The following is a 25,057-nucleotide window of genomic DNA, read 5'->3' as shown; positions in this document are numbered from 1 at the left end:
TGAATGTACCGCATAGCAAAAATCATGGTGAAGGTTAATTCCCATCACAGGAATAGAGAATACTTTTTTGGGCAGAGTCAAAAAAACTGATTCTGTGTTGATTTTACAACATGATAACTGTGAGTTCTGGAAACCTCTTTCTCGTACATGTACCATGCAGGGAAAAATTGGACCCATCAGGGTTACAGTAATTTCAAAACTTAATACAATTAAAACTGCAAAGCACACAGAGAGACAGGTTTTACTCAAGATATCACTACACATTTTATTTATTTATATCTCATGATGTTTTCACCAGACCAAATAAGTTTAATGGAACTGCATGACCATAAACCAACATAGGATCTGGATGGGACACGGGGATTTTAATTGTGTTACTCTGACTGATGCCCTACAGTTGCATAAATGTTAAGACAGGAGACAGCAGAAAGCTTTTGCTGTAAGGATGTGAGTCTGTTGCTCTGTGTAATGATGTCTATAGCTCTGTTTAGCAAGGAGACAGCCATATTTTAGTTTTAATCAAATACCCACAGCGTATGAAGTAGTGTCAAGGGATGTGGAGGCACGATTTGGTCAGGAAAAGGTAAAGGAAAGAATTCTTTACACTGGAGACTTGTGGAGAGCTGCAAGGACCACACTGCAGGGTGGTACTCAGCCTAACTTCTCTGCAGAGAGAGATCCAATACATATCGGTCTTCTGGTGGTGAGCTGCTGTACCTGACTTAAGGGAAAGCAGAAATAATGAACTTGAATGTGACCTTTGTGAAATGACCGCTGTTTCAGGGGGACTGTTCCCTGAAGTTTGTGACAAAAGAGAGAAATGAAATGGAAAAGGATTGGTAAACGTTCAGAGAGAGGCAAATGAAAGATATTTTATGAGATGGAAAATGAAACTGGCAAAGAACATCAGAGCATCTGGTGGCTGTACTGGGTTTTACTTTAACTTCCTGATAGTCTTAATTATTAATTTTTTTTTTTTTTTTTTTTAACTGGAGTGTGACCCTACGTCTTTACTGTGATCCAGTTAGCTTTGGTTTTAAAGGGGAGCAGGATAAAACCTATGTGACACAGTGGAACTGGGTTTGTTTTTCACTGTGGTTTCATTTTCTTTTTTCACTGAAGAATTTCAAGCCAGGACATGTTTCAGTGGCCTAATCTTAAATGCGCACAGGAACCGTCTCTCTGTTTGCTTTGCAGGGAGGAGCCGGCTCACTTCAGGAGTAGTTCAAGAATGAACACAACTGGTTTGCTGTCAGTTTTTAGTACCGGCTGTAGCTCATGGGCAATAATGGTACCAGCAGTGGTGAAGCAGTACTGTATAGCAGACAAATTTCTTGGCTTTAGTTTTGTATAAGATAGTACGATTTCAAAACAAAATAATCATCTGCCTACTTGGTGAAGTGTTGTGATTGTTGAGTAGATATCAGTGACCCTTAAACAACAGGATAACAACACTTGGATTTCCAAGGTACTTCTACTCACATTGAATGAGGGAGCTGCTTTTTCCCCCCCTTCATTATTCTGTGACATTGCTCTGCTTGACTGACAATTCTCTAAATAAATTCCCACTTCTCGTACGGCTAGCTAAATAAGAATGGGCAGTTGCTAAACCTCTGTCAGAATTACAGCAGGCACCTGGTCATGGCCACTAAAACTGATGTTGCTAACACGTTTCCACAATAACTTCATGCTCCGAACTTTCCAACCAATTATCTTTTGGGAAGAAATTTTCCACACTTGGCCTCTGCTTGAGAGGGATTTTTTTTTTTCTTCTAGGCTTGAGAAAAACGATGCCAGCTGTTCTTGAACACGGCATGAATTATAAAATTATGCCTCTGAAGTAAAAAGGACTTCACAGGCTGCGCCGAGCTGAAATGCAAAGCTTACTCTAGACCCTTCTGAAGAGCAAAGTTTTTGCCTGGCATTATACTTGACATTGATTTACCTAGATTTATAAAGATAAGGCAATAAACGCATTTTGAAAGAGCTGAGAATGATTTATCTATAGGTGAGTGCGTGAGCCTTCAGCAAGAAAAGCCTGCAGCTTGTAGACGGAGAGCTGCCAGGTAGGTCAGAGGAGCTCCCTCCTGCCCTCTGCGAAGTGCACTTCATTATTTGAGGAGAACAGGGAGCAACTGCACCTTCCACAGGAGGAAAGCCAACATCACTACTCCAGGCTCCTTCCCTTCCCCACCAGATTTTTTTTTTTTTTTTTTCAAAAGCAGAAAATTAAATGTAAAGCCGGAGTGTTAAGTTTGCAAAGTTGAGCATGCTAGCACTGGGATGTTTAAAAAGCTAAGATTACTACTCCTGTCTGTGTGGCCAATGTGTACATTTATGTGTATACATATACATGCGGGCAGCCACACACACGCAGTGGGGAGATACAGAGGGACTTTCAAACTACTATTAGAAATCGATATCCTTGATAAAATGCTCCAAGAAAGTAATACATCCCAGAATATACCACTTGAGACATATTACCTATTAGCAAAATACAGCCACACTGGACATTATGAAATTAATTAACCAGTTGGAGTGCTTGGTCAAGGTATACATTTTATATGTGAAGGTATACATTTTATATACGACTGAGTATATTGGTTTAGTTAGAACATCCGCAAGCTTGAAATGTCCTGATATTTCCACGCTTTGTACAGAGACTTGAAGACTGCCTTAATGACAAGTTTGTATGTATTGCATAGGGAATATTATCGAACTGGATAACACTGCATCTCTCTGTAAGCCTTCTGCGTCTCTCCTGGGTAAATGCTTTTTTGACACATCTTATTTTCTAGCACTTTGGGGGCTGTTTTGGGCAAACCAGGCAAACCAGGAAGCTATGGAAACAAAAAAAGAACTAAACAAAAACCCCTTCGCCACAGCCACCAGCATATTTCCCTTTCTCCTATAGGGACTCCTGGTTTTCCCTGAAATTGTAAGGAAATCATGTGCTGTTCTGTTTTAAGAAAAGTTAAAAAAAAAAACCAAAACCTCATTATTTTTAGCTTTCTATCATTTCATTAAATGGGTCTTTCCTCCTCAGAGTAACAACTGAAGCCTTCCTCTTCATGTAAAATGAACTTTTAGCTGTCATGTAAAGCAGCACGGGGCGGGGGGGGGGGAGAAGAGGGGGAGCGTTAAACAATTTTTTTCCCGTAGAATAAGATCACATTTTTCAGTCCTTTCAAAAACTACACAATCTCCGCTTTTTATTTTTTTTTTTTTTTCTTGTTTTTGTTGTGAGAGGGACTTTGATTTATTCTCCACAGCAAAACGGCCCGGAGAAAGAAACCCCCGGAGGGTCGATTTTTAAAAAAAAAAAGAATAAATAAAGGGGGAGAGAAGGGGGGGGGGGGGGCGGTCTGTCCGAGTGCCGAGGGATGCTCCGAGGCGGGGGAACCTGCGATGCCGCCCGGCACGGCTCGGCGCGGCGCGGCACGGCGCGGTTCCGCGCCGTGCCGCGCCGCGCCGAGCCGTGCCGGCGGGGAAAGCCTTGCATCACCGCCACGGTCTCCTCTTCCCTCCTCCCTCTCTTTCTGGGAGGCTATTAATAGCATGACATCAGCCCGGGACTCGCCGCCAGAGTAAATACCAGCACTACCCGCTCGGCTATATAAGGGGGGTGATGCAACCCAGGCGAGAGGCAGAGGAGCGGGGAGCGGCGAGAGCTGCTCTCCCGGAGGAGAGGGAAAGGCAGCGCTGCCGGGTGGGTGCTGAGCCCCTTCCCTCCGGCCGGGAAACCAGCAGCAGCAGGGGGAGGAAGGTAGGTAGAAGCGGGAGACGAGGAGACTCTGCGTGTCGGTGGGTCGGGGGGTTTGAGCTCCGTGGGAGGTTGTCCCGCCACGGAGAGATGCCCGCCGGGGGTGGGGGGTCCGCGGAGAGGAAAAGTTTCGCCGCCGGAGCCGAGTCGGGTGCGGCGGTGCCGCCGCCTCCCGTCAGCCCCGGGAAAGCCGCCGGCGCCGCCGAGCCCCGAGCCCGCCCGCCGCCGGCCGCCTCCCGCCGCTCGCAGCTGGGGGAACCCCCTGCCCGGGCTGCCGCCAGATGCGAGCGCCGGGAGGGAGCCCGCCGAGCCCCGGCTCTCCCCGGGCCGGCAGCGCCGCTCGGCACCGCGCGGTGGCGGCCGCGGCGGGGGGACGGCGGCGGCCCCGGGACCGGCGGGGATGCGGGAGCGCGGCCGGGCGCCGGCGGCGGCCCCGCAGGGTGGGCAGGGGCAGGGGCTGAGGAGCTGTAGCCGAACTGGCCAGGCCGCGAGTAACCCGCCGCTGCCGCGTATATCTATACATCCATTACACATACATAAAATGAGCGGGAACTCTCGCTGTGAGCCAGAGACATTCACTTTTCTTTCTGTCCCCCTGTCTTGACATGAAGAAGATCGGTTGCTAAACTGTTGCCTAATCAAGTCAGGCGTGACACAACAGCAAACTCGTTTCAGAGAACGAGTTTCCTGTTGGAAATCAATTTTTCTCCTGGTAAGAGCTTTTGAGAAGCCCTGGAAGGCAGCAGAAAATGGTTCGGGAATGATGTGGGATGTCAGAAAGCGTAAGGTCAACCAGCGTGCACAGAGGTTGTGAACTGTAATTGCTCTTAATGCTGTTTAAGATTAACCTCAATGGTTATCGGGGTTTATTGCATCAGCACCAGAGGAAAAGGAATTCATGTGAAGAAATAAAACCAAGAGGCACAGTCAGCCATCTGCAGCTAAGCGAAAGAGAAAAGACTGAAAGTAGTACTTTTTAATATTAACATCAAACAGGAATACCCTTAAATAATAGAAATGCACAGCTAGGAAGTATGTCCTGAAATTAAAATACTGTCAGATGAGATGTAAAAGTTCACTGTAGGTGGAAAGAATCATCAGCAAAAGAACAAACAAAAAGTTTGAATCTACCTGAATCGGGAGGGTACCATTAACAGAAAAGCTGTTCTCTTTGGAGAATTCCGAAACTAAGGGTAAAGTAATGAAGCATTAACTAACACGGGGAACAAGCTGTGCCTTTCCAGTCAGGTCTGTGGAATGTTCAGCACCTTCAATGCCAGTAACTTCAGAAGGGCTCAAACCAGCCTGGAGCCGAGATCCATGTGCACGGCCTAACAAAGTCAACAGAGGTTGTATCAGAAAGGCCCAGATGCAATCACACTTTAAAGCTTGATATTCTTATTCCTACTGTTTCCCCAGCCTTTGCAAACCCAGAGAAAATGAGATAGTGCTCTTCATGGCTTAGAGACAGAGGTACAACTTGTACAAAAATTGGGGAAAAAGGAAAGGCAACCTGTTGCATATTTTTCAATAGCAAAATCTAATTTTCATTCCTGTAAAACATTTCTAAAAGCAGATTTGTTCCTCAGAAACTGGAAAACATCTACCTTGTTGTTATGAAAAGGGAAACTAATCAGCTTACTGAGTACGTTTGACAAAAGGCTGATGATTTTTGTTATTTGTTTCACGGTGGCTCCTAAGAATCTCAGTGGTAGACTGGAAGCCTGCCCTCCTAGGCACTGTCCAGAAGCCCTGCCCCAAGAAAGAGCCCCAGGAAAGCAAATCAGTGGCAAACAGCTCTGCAAAATGGGACTCGGCTCATGGCAGAAATCCTTAGACGAGTCTCAGCCCCCTGGTAGGCCTTTCCTTCCCTAAAGTCTGAATAAATAGAGATGCCTTTCAGGATGTCTGGAAGGTCAGTGAGCTGGTCAGGCAGGAGAGCAGCAAGTTTCTACAGTCAAGGACACTTCCCCCTCTGTGCTTCCCTTCCCTGTGGGCACAGTCCCATTCCTCTTTTTTTTTTTTTTTTTTTTTCACTAATGACAGATGGATGAGAGTACCTGAGGACATTATAAGTAAGGTTTTGTTGGTGCTCGTGGTACACCTAGCACTAACTCATAGAAATCCACAATTAACACAATTTGTCTCAGACACGTTACTAAGACACAAACATTCTTGGTTTCCTCTGGTGCTGCTGCTGGCCTTAATTAAAAGTTCACCTAAACTGAAAAATAATAGAATAAACCACCAGTGCTGGAAAATGATTAGCCCAATTAATTATTTTGTAGGCTGGAGAAACTGTTTTACTGTTAATTTAAGACTCCTGGTTTGATTGAATTATACAGAATTAACTTTGTTGAATGAAGCTATCACTGGGAGCCAAAGAGACTGACATTCAGTGAAAATAGCTAAAATTTCTGCTAGCAATGAGGGGTTCGGTGTCATCTGGAATTAGCCTGTTTAAATGAGTTGAATGGTTCAATGTTGATAAATGATAAATAACACTGAGAGGACTTCAGCTGGAAATTATAGGGCTGTTTCTGACTTGTTGGAAAAGAGTAACTGCTAGCTTCCTGAGATTATAGGATTAAACCGTATCAGTACTTTAAATGTGACTCATGAGCAGGGGCTTTCTGAAGAGAATTACATAAATTTCCCAAGGTCTTTCTGAATAACAAGTTGTTCCAAATAATTTCCTCATCTTTAATAACTACGGGTGAAATCCTAGCCCCCATTGAGGTCAACAGAAAAAGTCCTTTTGATTTCACTGGGTTCAGGAGTTCACCCCCAGACTCTTAGAAATCTTCAGTTCTTCTGTGGTGACTGGGTGAGGAAGAAGTGAGGGAGTCTCTGCAGCTGGACGTGGCCATTTTCTACCAACTGGCCATTCGCTGTCCTCACATTTTTATATTTGCCTCCCTTAGCGATGAACCAGATTCTACTCTCATTTGCACCGGTGTGGATTTACAGTGTATTTTTAGATATCTCTGAGCAAAATCTATCTTCTTGTCAAGGCACATGACCCCAAACATTTCTTGCTGGGTTACAGAAGTAGCGTACGGGGAACTATGCAATTCTGGGTTGACCATGTGGAAATTTAACTTACCCACGCTGCTGCCCCGAGGCAACTGTTTGCTTACCTGCACTAAGTTAATTACAATTGACTTTGCTATAATTATTACAGTTCTAATCAAGAGTAGGTAACACATACTGTAATTACCCATTACAGCTATTAAAAAAAAAAAACCCAAACCTACACACCAAATAAAGCTGGAAAACCAACATGGTAAATCCAATTTAACACAAGTCACTTTATGAATAAGGGAAGTAATACAATCTGTTTTCCTGTGGTTTTGCACATTTTGTCCCTTGGGCCACCCACAAAAAACACTCAGCTTTCTTCCAGACCTCTCATCTCACCTCTTCTGGGTAAGAGATGGTTTGTGTTGTGCAGAGCTCTCTGCATTGGCTAGCTAGGTTGCCCACAGTGTTGACTGGATGGCTGACTGATGAGTTTTGCCTCTTTCTCCCTCAGTGGCGTCACCAATTTTCACAAAACACAGAGGAGGCCTCTCTCCCTCCAAAACTGGCTAAAAAAATAGTAAGAATGACTAAAAAGAGGAAAGTAGAGAGCACTGTTGGGTCGATTCATTTTCTGAGGAAAACTACTGTAAATGAGGTTCCTCCATGGGTGTCCATTTGCATAATTCCCCTGAAGTCTCTTCAGTCACACTGTTTTATATCTGCAGGAGATCTGACCATAAATATTTAAGAATTTCAGGCCTCTTGTTAAGGCCGAATGAGGACAGTTTCAGATTTTACAAGAGCGAAGGAATGAAATGAACGGCTGCACGTTTTTCATGACTCAATCTCTCCAACTCAGTCTGTGCTTTGAAGCCCCAGAGTGTGTACAGACTTTCACCTTTGTGCCGGCTGTTATTGTGAATTGTTTTTCAGGAGTTTATAGCCAGATCTGCAACTCTGTGTAAAACTGAGCATGCTAATTTGGTGACAGGTTCTGCCTTGGTTAGCAGACTTCAGCTCCTAGTAGAACTCTTTGAGCTTTGCCTAAAGGTAGTTGAGATCAAGGTACACTCTGTCCATTTGAAGCTGAAATTTTGTGGTGGTATAGCTCTGAGGATGGAGATACTTTTAAACTCCTTCTGTGCTTTAAATAATAATAATAATATTTCTTCGCTTTCTGATTTTTTGTTCCTTATTCTCTTTCTCTTCCTATTTACTCAATTCCCATTTGCCACACATTACCAGTTTAAAAATTTGAAGTATACATACATATACACAATTTTTTTCCATATTAAGTTTCAGAAAGATCTAGAGCTTGTGTGATGTGCTAACACTATTATTATTTATAAATACCAACTTGAAGTTAACCTGAAGTAGAAGTTTTTACTAGTGACCAAATTCTTAACTGCTTGACTCTAGTGAGAGACTGGAGTAGACGGGGAACGGGGACTGAAGCAAGGCAAGAAATACAGTATTATTTCACATTATAAAATATACCTCTAGGAGATACTATTTGCCTTTCTAAAGTTGTTGAAAGACTATTATTATTATCTCTTTTTACCTTTCAGCAAAATGATGGTCCAACACTCAGGCCAGGTATCTGCATTAGAAGTCAGCGCCTCCGCAATTGTTCCCACTTTGTCCCCTGCAGGGTCACTGGGGTTTGATGATTTCACAAATTTAACCCCACTGGTGAAAGAGGAACTGAGGTTCGCCATTCAGAATAAGCGTCAGTCCCACAGGATGTCTTCTACATTGGACACGGTGACCGTTTCTGAAAGGCCAATTGAAACATCAATCATGAAAACAGAGGTATGACTCTTTAAATAGAATTTCAGTGTGAATGATTAATTCTCTAATAAAGTTTCACCACAAGACCAGTAATTATATCAACTACAGACAACTCTCTCCGCCATATTTGATCCGTTTAAGCCTGTTGCTTGGCTTTCTGTTACGTGTTTCTGTGAAACCCCTTGGTATTTCTCATTTCCATTGAGACGTATAGCTGGATATTTTATTTTTGATTATGGACTAAGGCCAATGTTTTACAGTGATTAGAGCAAGCACTAATCTGGTTTTCCTGCCTGCTTTTGGCTGAACTTGGAATAAGTCACTGCAGCTTTACTTCAGTGAGGACAGTGCAGTAGGACCCACGTGGGCTACGCTGAGGTAGACACGGCCGTGCTATGTCTACACTAGGTTTTTACTTTAACATAAATAGTCTCCATGAAAAACATTTCTCTTATGAAGTGGAGAAATAGCTTAAGTTAGGGAAATAGCTACACCTTGGTCTGAGCCTCCACAGGAAGCAAAACAAAGCTTGAAGAAGTGTGTTAACATCCCCTTTTCGGCACGGCCTTTAGTTGGCTGCACTCTCGCTGCCTCATTCATGCCCCATCCGCGGCTCTGCTCCCCATGCCCCTCGCTCCTTTTCCTCCTCGGGAAATGGAGGAGAGATGGAGGTGTGGGAGGCAGCCTGGGGAGATGCTTGGCAAGTTTTTTTGAGTACCATTGATTTAAAATGAGCCATCACATGGATTACATCCATCCAAACTCCAGTCAGGGTTTTATTGACAATTCTAATGGAGTTACTACCATTTTACTGTATGGCAAGCAAGGTCAGAATCGCACCCTTATGTAACTCATGATGTGAGCACTGACAACACTACCCATGTTGCTTTTAAAAATGCAGAAGTTATCAAAATACAGGTTGAGTATTTATGACATCTTACAGACTGTATGTATCTGTTTTTATGGGATAGTTTTCTCCTGAAGAGGATGAAAGGAAAAAGCGAAGAAGGGAAAGGAACAAAATTGCTGCTGCAAAGTGTCGAAACAAAAAGAAGGAAAAAACAGAATGTTTGCAGAAAGTAAGTGACTGGCTTGAATTGTCCCTAATCTGTCATCCTGCTAGGGTCTGAACGGACAGCACAGGGGCCCTGTCATAGTAGGAAGTACAGAAAGGTGTCACTCAAAACTCTGTAAACCTGTCAAAACATGAGTTACAGAAAAATGAACATGCTATATATTAAATCAAACCTGGTTAAAACTGGAAAAAAGTGAAAGCATGGTAGGAGTGAAAAGAGATACTGTTTCAGTGACCCATCTTATCTATGGGGATAATAAGAATTTGAATGTGGACATTGAACACAAAAAGAAGTAAAATTGCATTTCATATAATAGCCGTTGTGGAGACCAAGAGCCTACAAACACCGACAAGACCCTAAGACCTAAGACCCCAGTCCTAAGACCCCAGTAGTGTCTTCACCTGCTCTGCCATGATATAAAACTATATTACAGCAGCATCAGGCCTGTCTGTTCCTATATTCAGGGGTGGGAGGGGAAAAAAAATAAAAAAGTTATTGTCCTTACTTTATTAGCTTAACATGGGTTTACAGATATGTGACATGATGTTCCAGGGAGTTAATAAGAAGCGTAGATAATTTGGGGTCAACTTTTGACCCAAAAAGTTCAGAATAATTTTGCAGAAGATCGCAGTAATGCTTTGGATACCTGTCATTGTAAGTGAATACAAGTCTGAATTCAGCTTTTCAACTTCCGTTACGCTTTTCTAAAGGCCAAAGAAGGTAACTGTCAATCTGGTTTTCAGACTGTTACCGACTGGGGGATGTATAGTTTCATCATTACAGGACACTAAGAACATGCAACTTCTTTCTCTGCTAGCCACATGCTTTCCCACCAATAAAAGACTGCAACTATTAGATAAACATTGCAGTTAACTACTCAGTCTAATAGTTGTGTCTGTTCTTTGTGACTAGGAATCAGAAAAGCTGGAAACTATCAATGCAGAATTAAAAGCCCAGATTGAAGAGCTAAAGAATGAGAAGCAGCATTTGATATACATGCTAAATCTTCACAGGCCCACTTGTATAGTTCGGGCACAAAACGGAAGGACACCTGAAGATGAAAGGAATCTTTTTATTCAACAGATCAAAGAAGGCACGTTACAAGGTTAAGTGATATGGCAAACATGGAAATATTTATAGTGTTTTTAACAACTACCAGAATCCATGGAGGATCTGACATAATGTGTAGGATTCTATTAGTCAAGAGCCTTTAGGAAGGGCAGATTGCTTTCTTAAGCAGAAAGAATCATTTTGGCTTGACAGCGATTCTTCCCCTTGGAAGATCTGGTCTCAATCAAATTGAAGAGTCTTCTGCCTCAAATATAGGTTTTGCACCTGTCATACTTGCTGTTCCTAGGAGCTACAGACAACAGCTTCAGAAGTTTTAGCTCTCTGCTAGTACACAGTATCTGCACTCACGACGTTTGTGCTAGAACACTATGACTTCCGATGATGCACATGGTACAGACAGCTGTGCTGGATGGACACTCCTTTTCCTTGTTGCTGGTAGGGAAAGCAGACTGAGAGTATTTTTTAAAAAGTTTTGAAGTTTCCAGGAGGAAAGTTTCTGGCAGAATGTACTGATACAGAACATTGCATTCTAACCTAACACACACATACACAAACACACAAAAGCCTTTAGTTCCAACTAAGCTTTGTCATTTTTTTTTCACAACACTTGTGTGGGTTTTTTCAATGACTCATCTCAGAGACTGAATTTGAAAAGCCTAGTAGGTGTGACAAAGAAGTGTTTCTTGCAAAATGTCCATGTAGCTAAGTTTGTATTTTATGAGCTGGAACCCCACCTACTATCCTTTGGGGACTACAATTTTTCCTTGAATTGCTGAGGAGCAGCTGGTACCACCACTTGGTGAATTGGACCCACTGGAAAGAGGAAACTAGCTATGGAGGGATATTGATACAGGTTTTGCCTGAGTAAAGAACTGCAGGACTGAAGCCCAGGCTCATGAATCATGAATAGTTTTAAAAAAAAAAGTCATCTAGGATCTCATCCTACAAGCCTTAATTCATGCTATTAACCCTCACTCACAGAAGAGGTTCCATGGACATCAGTGGGTCTGCTTATGCAGATAGCTCTTACAAGCATAAGAGCTTGACAAAGCTTTTTTCCATCCTGGTCAGGATTTCACCAGGTGATTCAGAGGGAAAAATTACGATTGCAGCTACTTTTATTTTACGTTTGGGTGGCAACTACAGTCAATCAAAAGTGTTACTTAGAGTCTAAAGGAGGCAAGAGTTTTGATGTAGTGAATAATTGTTTTTATTTTTTATTAAATACTAACCGTAGATGTTTTTGAACTGGTAGAAGAGCTGCTGGACAAAACAGTTGGAGCTACGAGTGTTTAAATTCTGATGTTTCTGTGAAATTCTCAGATTGTTTAATCCTATAAAATATATCCTTACAATTTTTTGTAAAAGAAAATATTATCCTTATTTATCACTAATATCGTAATGAGTAAAGTTAATAAATACTGCAAGCAAGATAAAACTGAAAACACAAGTGTTGCGCTGTCTTTTTACTTTTATCTCTTGGTGTTTAATATTATATATTCCTAAACTTCACCAGTTGTATTTGAGACACCACTATTGAAAACACTTATCCTTCATCTTTTCCACAGATGAGGCACTGAATATCCTTAACGATTGAGTGGGGATATTGTGCCTTCCAAAATTCTGTACCTCCATCAGTGGTGTCTAGCTGCTCGATGTCACAATTTCAGTGAAGCAGACAATAAGAAATGGAGCTTACAGTACATAATATTTTACACCAGTTATGCAGTGTTTAAATTGTGTTTTTGTTCTAAAGGCTAAAATTAAAAGATACCTCAGCCATAAGCTTCTTACCCTACAAGTCCCAGATGAGTCTATCAGATATCATACCTGATCCTTATATGATCGTTATATTCTGCAACAGAACTTCTTAGTACATTTTCCTAAGAGCTGGATATATTGTAATGTCCTATATCACGTTTTAAAGATATGTACTTCATGTATCTGAAAAGTGAATGTATTACAAAGATGACATACCAGGTCCGATTCTGTCCTGAGAATCCATTGTCTTTCTGTGTGGTGGAAGGAGCTTCCGTTGACTTCAGCGCGTGTCCGGTAGGCAGAGTTTGGAGCCTCTGCTGCAGCTTCCCTGGCTCAGATGGCAAGTTCCACAGGGAAGTGGGCCAGCTGTTTATCAGAGAATGGATATACATGAAGTGTGTTACAATAAACTTGTTAAGCTATGTTCTTTGGTATTTGACTTCTGTAATGTGGAAATACAAAACCGAGGCATCATCCCAGTGTCCTACACCTTGGCTTTGCCTTTTGCGCATCCAATACCAGCAGACAAAACTGTTTGCCTCCTATACTGTTATAAAGGGTTACCACAGAGACTAGAATATAATGACAGAATTCACGTCTCCCTTAGGGAATTTGTATGGTTGCTTTTAACCGTATCACTGGTGACGCAGGCGTCATGCTTTTGTTGCTTGATGTTATTTACTTAGCATGCCAAATGTTAATATGGTACCACTACTATTGTCAGAAGATAATCTATTTTTATTTCTTTATCTGTGCAGTCATAGCTGCTTTCTACTGCTTGTATGTGCGTGTGTGCATGCGTGCTCCTGCACGCTACTCTAGAAATGATGGTACGCAAGTTCATTTGACTGTGCCCAAAAAAAAAAAAGTTTAAACAGCTAGACAAGAGCAGTATGTTGCATGAGTTTTCTTAAAGTATACTTTATTCAGGAGAACCTTTAAAATGCATTAAAAGCAGTTTGTTTTCTATTCTCAAGTTTGTTTTGATACTTTAATAAAAAAGAATTAATATATATTTATTCATGTGTCATTTAATTCATTCTAAGCTTCAAGGTCCAGGAGCAACTTCATTTTCTCAAAACAACACGGAGATATTAAAAAGCAAACACATTTTAGAGCTTTGCAACAGTAAGTGTCTTATAAAGTGAAATTGGTACTCTTCAGTGCTTGTCAAGGTATAAACAAAGTTTTGTTATTTCAAGGTTGATCATTAATTCCAGGCTAATTTCTTATTTGTGGCCTAGGGTTTAGATTAAAGGACTGGAAATTAGAACTCCTGAACCTTTCCTAACCTTGCAGCCATCCAGCTGATAGTTATTTCAGCTTTCTGATTACCTAATGGGTTTAATGCTTTTGCTGCTGTGAAGCTTTAATATTTATAGATTGCTTTCTATGGTTACACGGAAGATACTAAAGAAGTATAGCATGATTAGGGCTTTGGTTTGTTTCTGTGTGTGTTTGTGTGTTTCTGTGTGTGCGGAGAAGCATGAGGAAAGACGAACAAAATGTTCTATCCTGCCTTTCCAAAACTAAGTATCTACACCCAGACAGAAGTCCCTGTGTTTTGACAGCCGGTGATGTGGATGAAAACTTATGACCGCTTGCAAAGGACTGAAGCCAAAACTTGTAACACAGAGGTCAGATAGGAGGCCAGGAGCTCCAGGGACCAGGAAATCCATTGCAGCGTTGCAAAATCTAGTTAAAAATATCAGCTGGAGGAAAGATCTAGGCTACTATGAGCCTGGCAATGTTGAATGTTTACTTTCCTTATCAGTACATCCATTTACAGATATGCAGTCCCAATATGTATAGTCACCCTTTCATGCATTCTCCTATAGCTGCTATCAAATTTTACTTTTGAATACCCGATTCACTTTTAATTTGGTAAATTTATAAATCATCTACCTGGCCTGTTTTAGAAAACCTTATTGACAAAATCAGGGCTATGAATTCCTGAACTGGTATTTTATATTTTCTTTACATGGTATGAGTTGAAACCATGAAACCACCATTGGTCTCTCCGACATATTCCTAATAGCATAATTGATACTCCTTGAACAAAATAATACGTCGTATCAGCATAATTGATACTCCTTGAACAAAATAATACGTTCTATCTTCTCCTTAGGTCTTGTTTTAGATGCTAAATCTATGTGTGTAGAGGCCCGTGCAGACCTTAAAGCATGCTGGGCTTTACACTGTACATTAATAAGGAGCATCTTCTACTTTTGTCTAGCTCTTCCGTTGATGTAAATGAATAAATAGGAATACTGAAGGTAGGTAGAGCCAATGATTTATGCTAGGCTAGAAGAGTTTAATGAAACTGAATGGTAACAAGTTTAAATTTACAATAACTTTTCTACCTGGGTCCATTAGAATGAAGTTAAGGGGATGGTTTTAAAAAAAAATATCACTGATTCTTAGTTTTGCAAGAGAAACTGGGTTATTTATGGGTAATGAAAATAAAACAGTACAATTGTTTGCTAGTAGCAAAAGAGTTTTGAAAACGAAATCTTAAAAAATGCCTAAATCCAGAATGACAACTGTATCTCGCATCCATTTTTCTTGTGGTGTCCTCCCCCAGCAGAGTACAGGACTAGGTACAAGCCTCATTCATGTTGGCCGTTGCCATGTTTCTATGTTTGCCCAGTGCCCCCAACTGGAGACCCCGAGAATCACATCATTAAGATGTGCAATAATATTAACTTACATAAGTACTTAGTAACATTCTTCATTAGTTTGTAATGACATCAATATAATATTTTAATTTCTATAATAGACATCATTCCTTTTTAAAGTGTAGTTAAGATAAAGAGTGACAATATTTTTAAAAAATCCTGTTACTCAAAGTTCATTTCCTTAGTGGACACTCTGAGTCAGAACTGCTGACTTTAGTGATAAAAATAGTTATTTACTAATTTTCAGTGCTATTAGATCTTCAGAGCCATCACAGTTAAAAGAGAATACACTGGAGTCTATTCTTGATACAGCATCAGTTCTGGTTGCATAGCTTTCCTGTTGCTGACAGTGATGCATGAACCTAATGATTTTCAACCCCAAAGCTAACTGTACTAGAGCTGTCACTCAGAAAAGTTATTAGACCTGTGAAATGAATAAATAGAAAATGAAAACCAACCAAGAGTTGAAGCTAGAATCCTTTTTTTCTGCTTTTGAGAATTTAGCAACTTCATATTTGTAGACTCTGCCAAAATAATTGGTGCACCACCATGCCCGCTTAGACAGTAGGTATGCCCACACAGCAAATAGTAGCGTAGCATGGCAATACTTTTCTATAAGCTAGCTTAGTACTGGGAACATCCCAGTGATGACAGCAAGAAACTCAGCACAGGCTAATTGATGCCACCGAGAGGATGAGCTCTCCGTGCAGCCAGAGGACAGGCTGCTACTGGCATCTGAGGTAGCTCATTTAAAGCCAGCTCGGGTATCGTTCAGCTCCTCAGGTTAGCACATGTCACGTAGCTGCCTGCATTCCCAACTAAACAGCTCCACCAGTTCAGACCAAAGGTTCACCCAGCCCAGTTTTCTTTCTACAGCAGTGATCAAAAGCAGCTGTCCAAGGAAGAATAAGAACACAGCAAGTATGCTTCCTCTGGGTGCTTTCCCACACTCCGACTATTTTCAGCTCGTGAGTCACACAAGCTTGACACGATTCCTTTAGGTGGTAGCCTTCCATAGATCGATCTCTCAAGTATTTGACCAGTTTCTCATCCACAGTACCAGCATCTGCAGTAACTTTTGGTCGTGAGTTCCATAGGGCTATCACCACTTAGCAGAAGAAAACAGTTCCTTTTCTTTTGACCCTGTTCCCCGTAACTCTACTTGACAGCCCTTCCATTCTTGAATTGGAAGAATGAACACCTATCCATCTTTTCCATGACACATCATTTTATCTTTGCTATATGTTGTTTCTTTTTCAAGATAAAGAGTCCCAGCCTACCCAGTCATCTTTTTTTTTTTTGGTAGTCATTGTACATCCTTGATCATTCCTGTCACCCAGTTTTTCTTGGAAAACTGTGGGGTTTTCAGTAGTTTAAAGATAAAGGGACCATAACTACACACAGTTTTCAAGGTGTGGTCAAGCCATGGGTTAATACAGTGGGGTCTTGATATTTACTGTCCCTTTCCTAATAATTCCAGAAATTTGGTTTGCATTTTTGATGACTGCCAAGCATTAAGTCTGATGCAATGCAACGATCTATCATAACCCCCAAATCTCCCTCCTGAGCAGTAATGGTAAACTCAAACCCAACATTTCATATATGATGCGAGGATTGATTTTCCATATATGCATTACCTTGTGTTTACCTGCATTGAATTTTATTTGCCTTTTTAATTTCTTTTTAATATAAAGTCATCCTGCAAATCTTCTTAAGCTGCCCTTCTCCTCACTATCCTGAGTAATTTTGTACCATCATCAGCTTCCTCGCTACACTACTCACCCTCTTACCACATCATTTCTGAAAATGTTGAGCTGTGCAGGTCCCAGCACAGGCTCCTGTGGAACTCCACTGGATGACCTGCCCCATCTAAGAGAGTTCATCATTTACTCCTACTCACTCTTCTCCCTTTTAATCAAGCCTTTGTGCATATGTATGCATTTTATTGTTCATAACTATTCAGTTTCTTCAAAGATCTTTGGTGAGGGAATTTACGGAAATCTCTTTAGAAGTCTCCATAAACTACATCTACTGAATCTCTCTGTCAACCCTTTCAAAGAACTCCAGATGCATCTGTAAGCCTGAATTTCATTTTACAAAAGCCATGCTGACTCTCTTCAAGTAGACTGAATTTATCTAGGTACCTATGATTCATAGTTCCTTTATCCTAATTCCCATTTAGGTTTATAATCTGACAGGCAAGTTTAGTTCCCTGGATCCTCCTGGAACCTTTCGTAAAGGTTGGCGACACATTCACCAAATTCCAGTCCTCAGATACCAAGGAAGATTAAGTTAGAGTGACAGTGAGAGAGTCGCACATTATTTTTAGTAATTCAGCAACTTTCTCTTTCCATTTTCTTTGAGCTTTGGGTGAAAACTCGCTTGGTTAGTGCTGATTTTTCTCTAAAACCCCACCCGTAGTCACTTCAGTTTCAGACAGATCCTCTGCTGATTTCCTTCCCTTTGCCCTGTCCTGAAAAGGGTTCTGGCTGGGGAATGACCTCTATTTCTTCAGCTTCTCAGCTCTCCAAGTGTTCCCGTTGTACCCTGGTCATCAGCTGGCACTAGACCCTCTAACAGGCTAATTATTACTAATACATCTGAAGGATGCCTCAGCATTTATTTTAATTCCTTTAACTACTCCATTCCCTCAGCTTGCCTCTGACAGGCATCTTCTGTCCTAAGTGCCATCTCCTGAATGTCCCCTACAACAGGGTCTTCATCATCTTCAATCACATTTGGAACTTTGAGAGTCTCTGTCAGCCACTCCAAGCTTTTGTGTGGCATTAAGGAGTTGTAACATGGGTACACATCCAATTGCTGGATTTTAATCCCCGCCATGCTGTGCGACTTAAACACACAAAGCCACCCAAAGCCTCGATTTTTCCCTCTGGAAGACAGGAATAACAACTGATACCTTCCTTTCTAAGCACTTTGACATCAAAGAAAAGATATAATGATTTTTTTCTCAATTATAAAGTAGCACAGTATTAAAAATTATCTAACAATAGCCTTCTTTTGAGAGTTTATCATCTCAACTAAAAAGCTATAGCACAGTGCCATTCTTTCATCCCAAGAGAAATAAAATATCTTACTTCTGAAAACTCTGTCTTTGTGGATCTTTGCAAGACTTGTTCAAAACTGTGCTGAGTCATTGGAAAGCTACTGAACAGAAAGGTAAATTTTATTGCCATGTGATTACCGCTTACATTCAAGTAAATTCATCCAAAACACCTGTGATAAATGGCACTCCACTCAAACCCAGGAATACATTTAGTTGCTTTGGGGGGTTGCTTTGGGGTTTTTTTTTGTTTGGTTTTTTTGTTTGTTTGTTTGGTTGGTTGGTTGGTTTTGGGGTTTTTTTTGTTTGTTGTTTGGTTTGTTGGGGTGGTTTTTGTTTGGGTTGGGGGGGTTGGGTTTTTTTTTTTTTTAACACTTTTTGCCATCAACAGCAATAGTGACACCATGGGTGTAAACAATCCATGAGTCAAATATACATTAAAAGAGAAAAAAATCCTCTCAAGGAAATAAATACAACTTAAGTTACCTAGGTTACAGTAGAGTTACAGGCTGTTTCGGAATGTAAGCGGAAAAGATAGCACTTGGCAAATTTACCTGACTCCAAAGGATTTGTTTTATACACAGAATTACCCACATGTAGAACTAGAATAGCTCAGGCAGAGTTTTCCTGGACACCCAGAAGACACATTTTTCTGTGATGGAAGAGCATGTGTGCCTTGGATGCCTTTACCCAAACAACAACTGCAGTCAAAATTCTCAATCCATTGACAATTCCTTGGTTAAGAGTCAAGATCGGAACAAGAGAAATTAGCTGGGAAAAACTGAGTACACAATAGTCCCTCCACTGAAGAGAGTGCAGCTACAACAGGGATCCTTTCTCGCCTGGTTTGGATAAGCACAGCCCTCTGCTGCTGGCATGGTGAGAACTTCCCCTCTTGTTTTAATCTACTATAACCATCAAAACTGAATCACACAGGGCTTGTAACTCCCACATTTGTAGCTAATCACTGTGGGTTTATCATGCATTCTCAAAGGCCCAAATCTGAAATACATGTGATGGGGTGAAAACCTTGTTCCTCATGACTGCAGGGAAAGCCTTAGAAATGACTTGTGTATACTAGGAATTTCAGAAATGAAGAGAAAATAAATTAAATTTAATGCATGAGACTGTTAACATTTCATGTTTAGAAACAAATGTTCTGGTTTGTTCGTTTGTGCATGGGGGGGGGGGTCTTTTTTAAACAGGATTTTTGAATGTCTGTGTTTGGCCATATCACATTCCCCTGCTGACAGCAAAACCATCCATGGACAGAGGAAAGGGTGACTAGAGAAACCAGTTATCAGTGCTAATTCTGAAGGGTTACCAGTATTAGGTTCAAAGAAAAAAAAAATAATCCTTAGAATTAATAGCAAGAGAGATCAATTTTAAAAAATACCTGCCTCTCAAGTAATACCATGCCCCTCTGCATGTGGCAAAAAGCCACGAGAAGCACTGTTCTACATTTGTCTGTTGTTACTTTTCTCTGAAGTTCTTCAGAACATTTGTGACCTTCCTACCCCTCTGTGCACTGACCTTTTCCATCTTTCTAGAAGTCATTACTCAAATGAACAGAATGTTCCAAAGCTGGTTTATAGCACACAGCATAACAGTTCCCTTAAAGAGAAGGGAAACTATTCTACAGGAAGCTAAAGCAAATATTAAATTGCACAAATATGTATTCAAAAGCAGGAAATGCCATTGTTGAGAGTGCAAGCAGAAGTTCAAATCCACTATCTTACACATGAATGATGAAATACCTTCTAATTGTGTGACTAAGTATTTCCAAATAAGTTATCACATTTGTCCTTCTACACATGTGCAGTAACTTGCACAGTTCTGTATAACACTAACAGAATCTTTTAAGAAAATGTCTACACACAATGTACAAATAGACCTAGGATTCTTACTGCCATGCACATAAGGTAAGTGCACATGAGACAGTCTCATTTAGGAGCTATTTACTGAAGAAAACCACAGTTACAAACTCAGATGAACAGGTATCCACACACCTAGGGTCCCAAAAGTTTTGCGAGGGACTACAATAAACCTAGAAGCCTGTGCAGCAAAGGCATCACATAACTGACAATTATTTTGTAAATAAATGTCTAAACTACAAAAGGTGTCATGGATGCCTTTGGGAAAATGAATGCTTTGACTGGTAATGATTTCAATCCGTGTGAGAACTAATGTCTTTTTTTCTGCAAGACATGTTCAAGTCCTCTTCAGCACAGGCAAGAATTCTGCGAAAACATTTGCGAAAGGATGTAATCTTGCCTAGGCCAGAATAGATCATTGTGGCAGAAACCACAGATGAGAAAGAGATAACAATAAACTAAACAAAGAACTGTATCTTCTTTCCAAAGAAGCAGTTCTAGCTCCTCAGTCCTCCTGGACGCTGTGACGGCAGCAGCAAAAGCAGCTAGCACAAGTTAAGATGATGACTACTTCTAGCACCGTCTCTAAAACGAGACAGAAAACTACTGCTGAGCAGTGTCAGCTCTTAACTTCAGTTACCTCTGTACAGAAGACCTTCACGTGCCGCCAATCAGCCCATCACCCTTCCAACCCTGAGGCTGGAACAGCAGATTCCTTTTACTATGTCACTGAATCCCAGGCTCTACGAGCTGCAGGTACCCGTTCCCTGGGTACCAAAGGCATTCGTTTCAGACAGATGAGTATCAAGCCTCGCAAAGCACACTTGGAGGAAGAACTGACTCAAGGGACAAGTGTTTTCCGAGACAGAGGGACACAGGAAAGGGTAGGTACGATCCTACATTTGCCTAAGGCATCAGTATACCCAAGGCCATGTCCGAGCAGCAGAAGCACCTGTGCAATGAAAAAAGCATATAAGAGATTGGCACGATTGTAAAGGAAATGGAAAGGGGCTAGGCAGGGGGATAGATGTGAATCAGCCTCTTGTTTGGGTTCTCATCTTTGTCTCCCCTAGAAACTCCAGCCTAATGACTATGGCACATATGACACGTTCACATTCCGGAGTAACGACGATACTTTCCATGGACAGCAATTAAGTGCATCAGAGAAGGAGGACATAAAACATGGTCAGAGGGCCATTTTCCATCTCTTCCCAAAAAAACATAGTGCCATCATTTAAAGACATTCAGAGTTTGTGGGGTTTTTTTTTGTTTTGTTTTGTTTGTTTGTTTGTTTTTCTCCAGGCACTTTAAGATGCATTTAATTGTCTCATGATCCAAATTGCTTGCACAGTGCCCTACCAGCATTCATGATTGCTGGAACAGTTGTTTAGCGGCAATTTTCTAAAGCACAGAGAAGCTCATTCTGGATACTACTAGCTCAGAAACACTGCAATTATTATATCCTGGAAACTGTATTCCCTCTAAAAGCTGATCTGTCACAAGCAAAAGTAGAAAAAATTAGATTCTTTCATAACCGATCCCTTCACTCAATGTTCACAGACACCAAATACACTATAGGATCTTATTCTCTTTGCCAAGCCTCTAGTTCTGCTGCTCACAGATGTATAATCAGTGTCCTAGCTGCTGAGAGGCCATCCAGTTATGTCTAGCATTTCAGACTGCTCCTTAAGTAGGAAAACATTAGTGTACTACTCCTATGCATGCGAATGAAAGAAGGATATGAATGGCGCAAGGACTGGACAAGACCTCCTACCCCGAAAAAAACCACCCACCTGCTAGCATTGATAGAGAAACCTGTGGTTTTAAAGAGGGATTTCAGTGTCCACAGGCCAGCCTCTGCCATGTACCATCTGCATAGTCATCGTGGAAAAACCATTTGAGTGTGAATTCCTTAAGCGAGCCTTCTACATACACACATAGCCAAACACGTGCCCGCTCCGAATGAATGCCACATTAGATCCTGATGGTCGGACAGGCAGGCGAATTCCCGCTCAGAGCATATTGCTAGAGCGACGGGTCTGCGCAACCACACAGAATGAAGATGCAGATGATGAATCCTGATGTTTGTGCATGCCCAGCTGAACAGAAATCTAGGGTTAGGCAGCAGAGATCTGGAATTATAATGACCTTAATGGTGCTTAAATCCTTTTGGGGATTTAAGCACCATTAAGGTGCTTTTGTTCTTGAACTAAAATTCAAGCACTAGAGAGTATTTCTAAGTATGGATAAGCATATGCATTAGTAAGGAAACAGAAGGTAATGCCCAGTTTCCTTTAAAATGAATTCTGTGTAAAACACTCAGTTAATGTTTTTAGGTCACCCTAGTAACATGACCAACATTACCATAGTAGCATCTTGTATGGAAAGACAGATCACTCCAGCCTCATGAAAAGGTAATTCTACTTCTCTGACTTGTGGTAATAAATCCACACTTGTGGAGTGAAATGGACACTCACCAACCATCCTGAGCTCCCGATGATGTCAGGTTAGTTGACTATTCAATATGTGTAAATTTGAAAGAGAAAAAAAAAAAAAAAAAGAAACCAAAACCAAACACAGTAAATGTCATACTTAAATTTATAATCCCCCAAAGTTCAGACTGTTCTGAGCAATTAGCACAAAATTACTGCCAGAGTTGTGATATATTAGAATAAATAGCACTTTAAAAAGATACAGATGTTAAATGTGTATGTGCCTTCGAGAGTCATGTTAAACATTTAAAAATAACCTTGGTGATTATTGGTGCGTTTAGATTTTATAAGATCTAGGACTGGCAGAGGACTCTGTGGTTCTTGTTCTGTACCATGCCACGCGTGTGATCTGGATTAAATTTCAGAGGGAGGTCTCTTTTTGTCCCTTCCAGACTTTTACTTAGTAGGAGTGCAGTGAGCTATATTCAGAAGCAGGGTAGGCATATGCATCTCCAAAAACTTTATGGGTCAAATTTAACAATGACTAAATAGTGGTACAAAACTATAATCCCGGTGTGCAAGAGAAGCAAGTCATTGATTTCAGTGGTTATTCTTCAGAGTATGTAAGATGAGAATCAACTTACAGGTAATATAAACTGTTCACAGATAGGTGCTGGGCAGAGAGACCTGCACAAACTTAACATGTACTGGCTTGTAAAATGAACATAGTATTATCTACCTTATGGCTGAAAGCAACAATATAGATGGCAGTAGCAGCCTCAGTAACAAGCATTGTGACAGTGGGTTATAAATTTTTCCCCCTCCAAGTTCTCAATTATATGTATCTACCCTCCTCAGCAGGTAAGCTACAGTTTTAAACTTAAAAACAAATACTCTCTCATCCCAAGGGTGTCACAAAAACTGGCCTTCAGCTTTCTCTGCCAGAACAAGAGGGAAATAAAGCATTTCTCTTGCACTGTGTCTTTCTGGATGAACAGAACTTGGAAGTGTTATAGGAAAGGGTAGGAGCAGTTGGAAAACTCCAGTTTTCCCTCTCTGGCTCTTTTTCAGTTCTAGCGTCATCCTAGCCTCCCCTCCTACTCTGGGCCCCCACCTCCCTACTCAAAATACGAACCACCAGCACATCTGTCAACACGTTCTCTTTCCTGCAGCTCAAGGCTCCCAGCTCAACCCAGCACGTTACCAGTTCCTTCAAACTCAGCCACACTTCCCAGTGCTGCTGCACTCAGCGTGCGCTCCATAGCTTCTGCTGAAAGGCCGAGTGCATTGTCCATGGCAATTTTTCCAACAGCACCTAATGCCCAGCCTGTGGTGACATGAACAACGGGAGAGTTTAGGATTAAACAGTTCTCCCCAAATATACAGGTTATCTTCCCACACTTCTTCCTCTTCAGCATCTCCATTACACTTGTTTTGCATGCTTGCTGAGTGCCAAATTAGCTCAAGTTACTGCATTTTATCACATACTTCTCTTTTAGGAATAATTTACATACAATGAGAAACTTACACCATGATTTAAGTCATTGTTAAACTTGTCTCAGTATGCATCGTAATAAACACCGCTTAGAAACCACACATGAATCTGTGGCTTTCTTACACCACCAAACAGCAGACAAATACAAAGTAACAGACAATTCTCTGAAGTGCTAAAATCCTGCCTGGAAAAAAGACAGGCAGGGTACAAGGAGTCATTTCAATTCCTGATTTATGAGCGGGACCAGGGAGGTTTGATCACAAAGTAGTTTTCTTATTTTAAATGGATGGGAAGCCCAGCCCATGAAACTTGCTGGGAGATCTATAGTATTCCATGCATTCTCATTAAGTGGACCATTTCACTACTAAGAGTGAAAACTGTTTTGTTTTTAAATAGAAAAAATAAAATCCCTTAATAAAAAAAGGCACGAGGAAAAGAGTCTGATTCAAACTCTTGGCACTACATAAACCACCACCTATTGCTATTTTTTCCCCCACAATACTAGTTTTAATTTTCAGTAAACTCTGACCACTGCATAACTGTTCCCACCGAACATGGGCAAACAAACCCCTGTCATGTAAGGCTTTGCAAGGAGCAAGCAGCACACTGAGCTTGAGGTCAGCTTCTTAAGCCTTGGAACGGATAGAAAGCTTCTTATTACCTCATCTTGCATCAATCTGCTAAGAAACAAACCAAGGCAAAGTTATGCCCTTCAGCCTTTCAAACAAATTCTGACCAATCTGGACTTTAATCTGGAGAGTCCATGTTTTAGTTCATGTCCCAGAGGTAGGTGTAATTTTCTTGCTAATGTATCTCAGAAACTTTTTCGTGCCTGTAAGTTCTTAGATGGTTACACAGTCAGCTAGAGAGCCAAAATCATAGACTGAAAGTGAACAGTCAGTTCAGAAAATCTGGATTCATTTTCCATAAAAAGCTCAGAGGTACACATTTCTTCATAAAGAGAGGTAAGAGGATTCTCTTTGGCTCTCCTGTCATGAATCTCCATTTGCTTAATAGAGCAAACACAGAAC

The 25,057-nt window shown here is 41.1% G+C and overlaps 1 protein-coding gene across 1 annotated transcript; it reads left to right on the top strand.

Moving 5' to 3' along the window:
• The first annotated feature begins 3,651 nt into the window (after positions 1 to 3,651).
• Positions 3,652 to 13,382, top strand: ATF3 (activating transcription factor 3). The gene is made up of 4 exons (XM_082305915.1): positions 3,652 to 3,766; positions 8,356 to 8,599; positions 9,550 to 9,657; positions 10,567 to 13,382. Exons 2-4 carry the CDS (start codon positions 8,360 to 8,362, stop codon positions 10,762 to 10,764), a joined length of 546 nt encoding a protein of 181 aa, XP_082162041.1. The 5' UTR covers positions 3,652 to 3,766; positions 8,356 to 8,359; the 3' UTR covers positions 10,765 to 13,382.
• Positions 13,383 to 25,057: the final 11,675 nt, after the last annotated feature.

This window comes from Platalea leucorodia, assembly GCF_965183815.1.
Source record: "Platalea leucorodia genome assembly, chromosome: 3".
Taxonomy (NCBI): Eukaryota; Metazoa; Chordata; class Aves; order Pelecaniformes; family Threskiornithidae; genus Platalea; species Platalea leucorodia.
This window is presented reverse-complemented; position numbering and strand designations above follow the sequence as displayed.

Excerpts from the sequence above, each read along its gene's own strand:
- ATF3 (XM_082305915.1), top strand. The coding sequence starts at position 8,360 with ATGATGGTCCAACACTCAGGCCAGGTATCTGCATTAGAAGTCAGCGCC. Across the intron at positions 8,600-9,549 it reads CATCAATCATGAAAACAGAG|TTTTCTCCTGAAGAGGATGA; the intron begins GTATGACTCTTT and ends TTTATGGGATAG. Across the intron at positions 9,658-10,566 it reads AAACAGAATGTTTGCAGAAA|GAATCAGAAAAGCTGGAAAC; the intron begins GTAAGTGACTGG and ends CTTTGTGACTAG.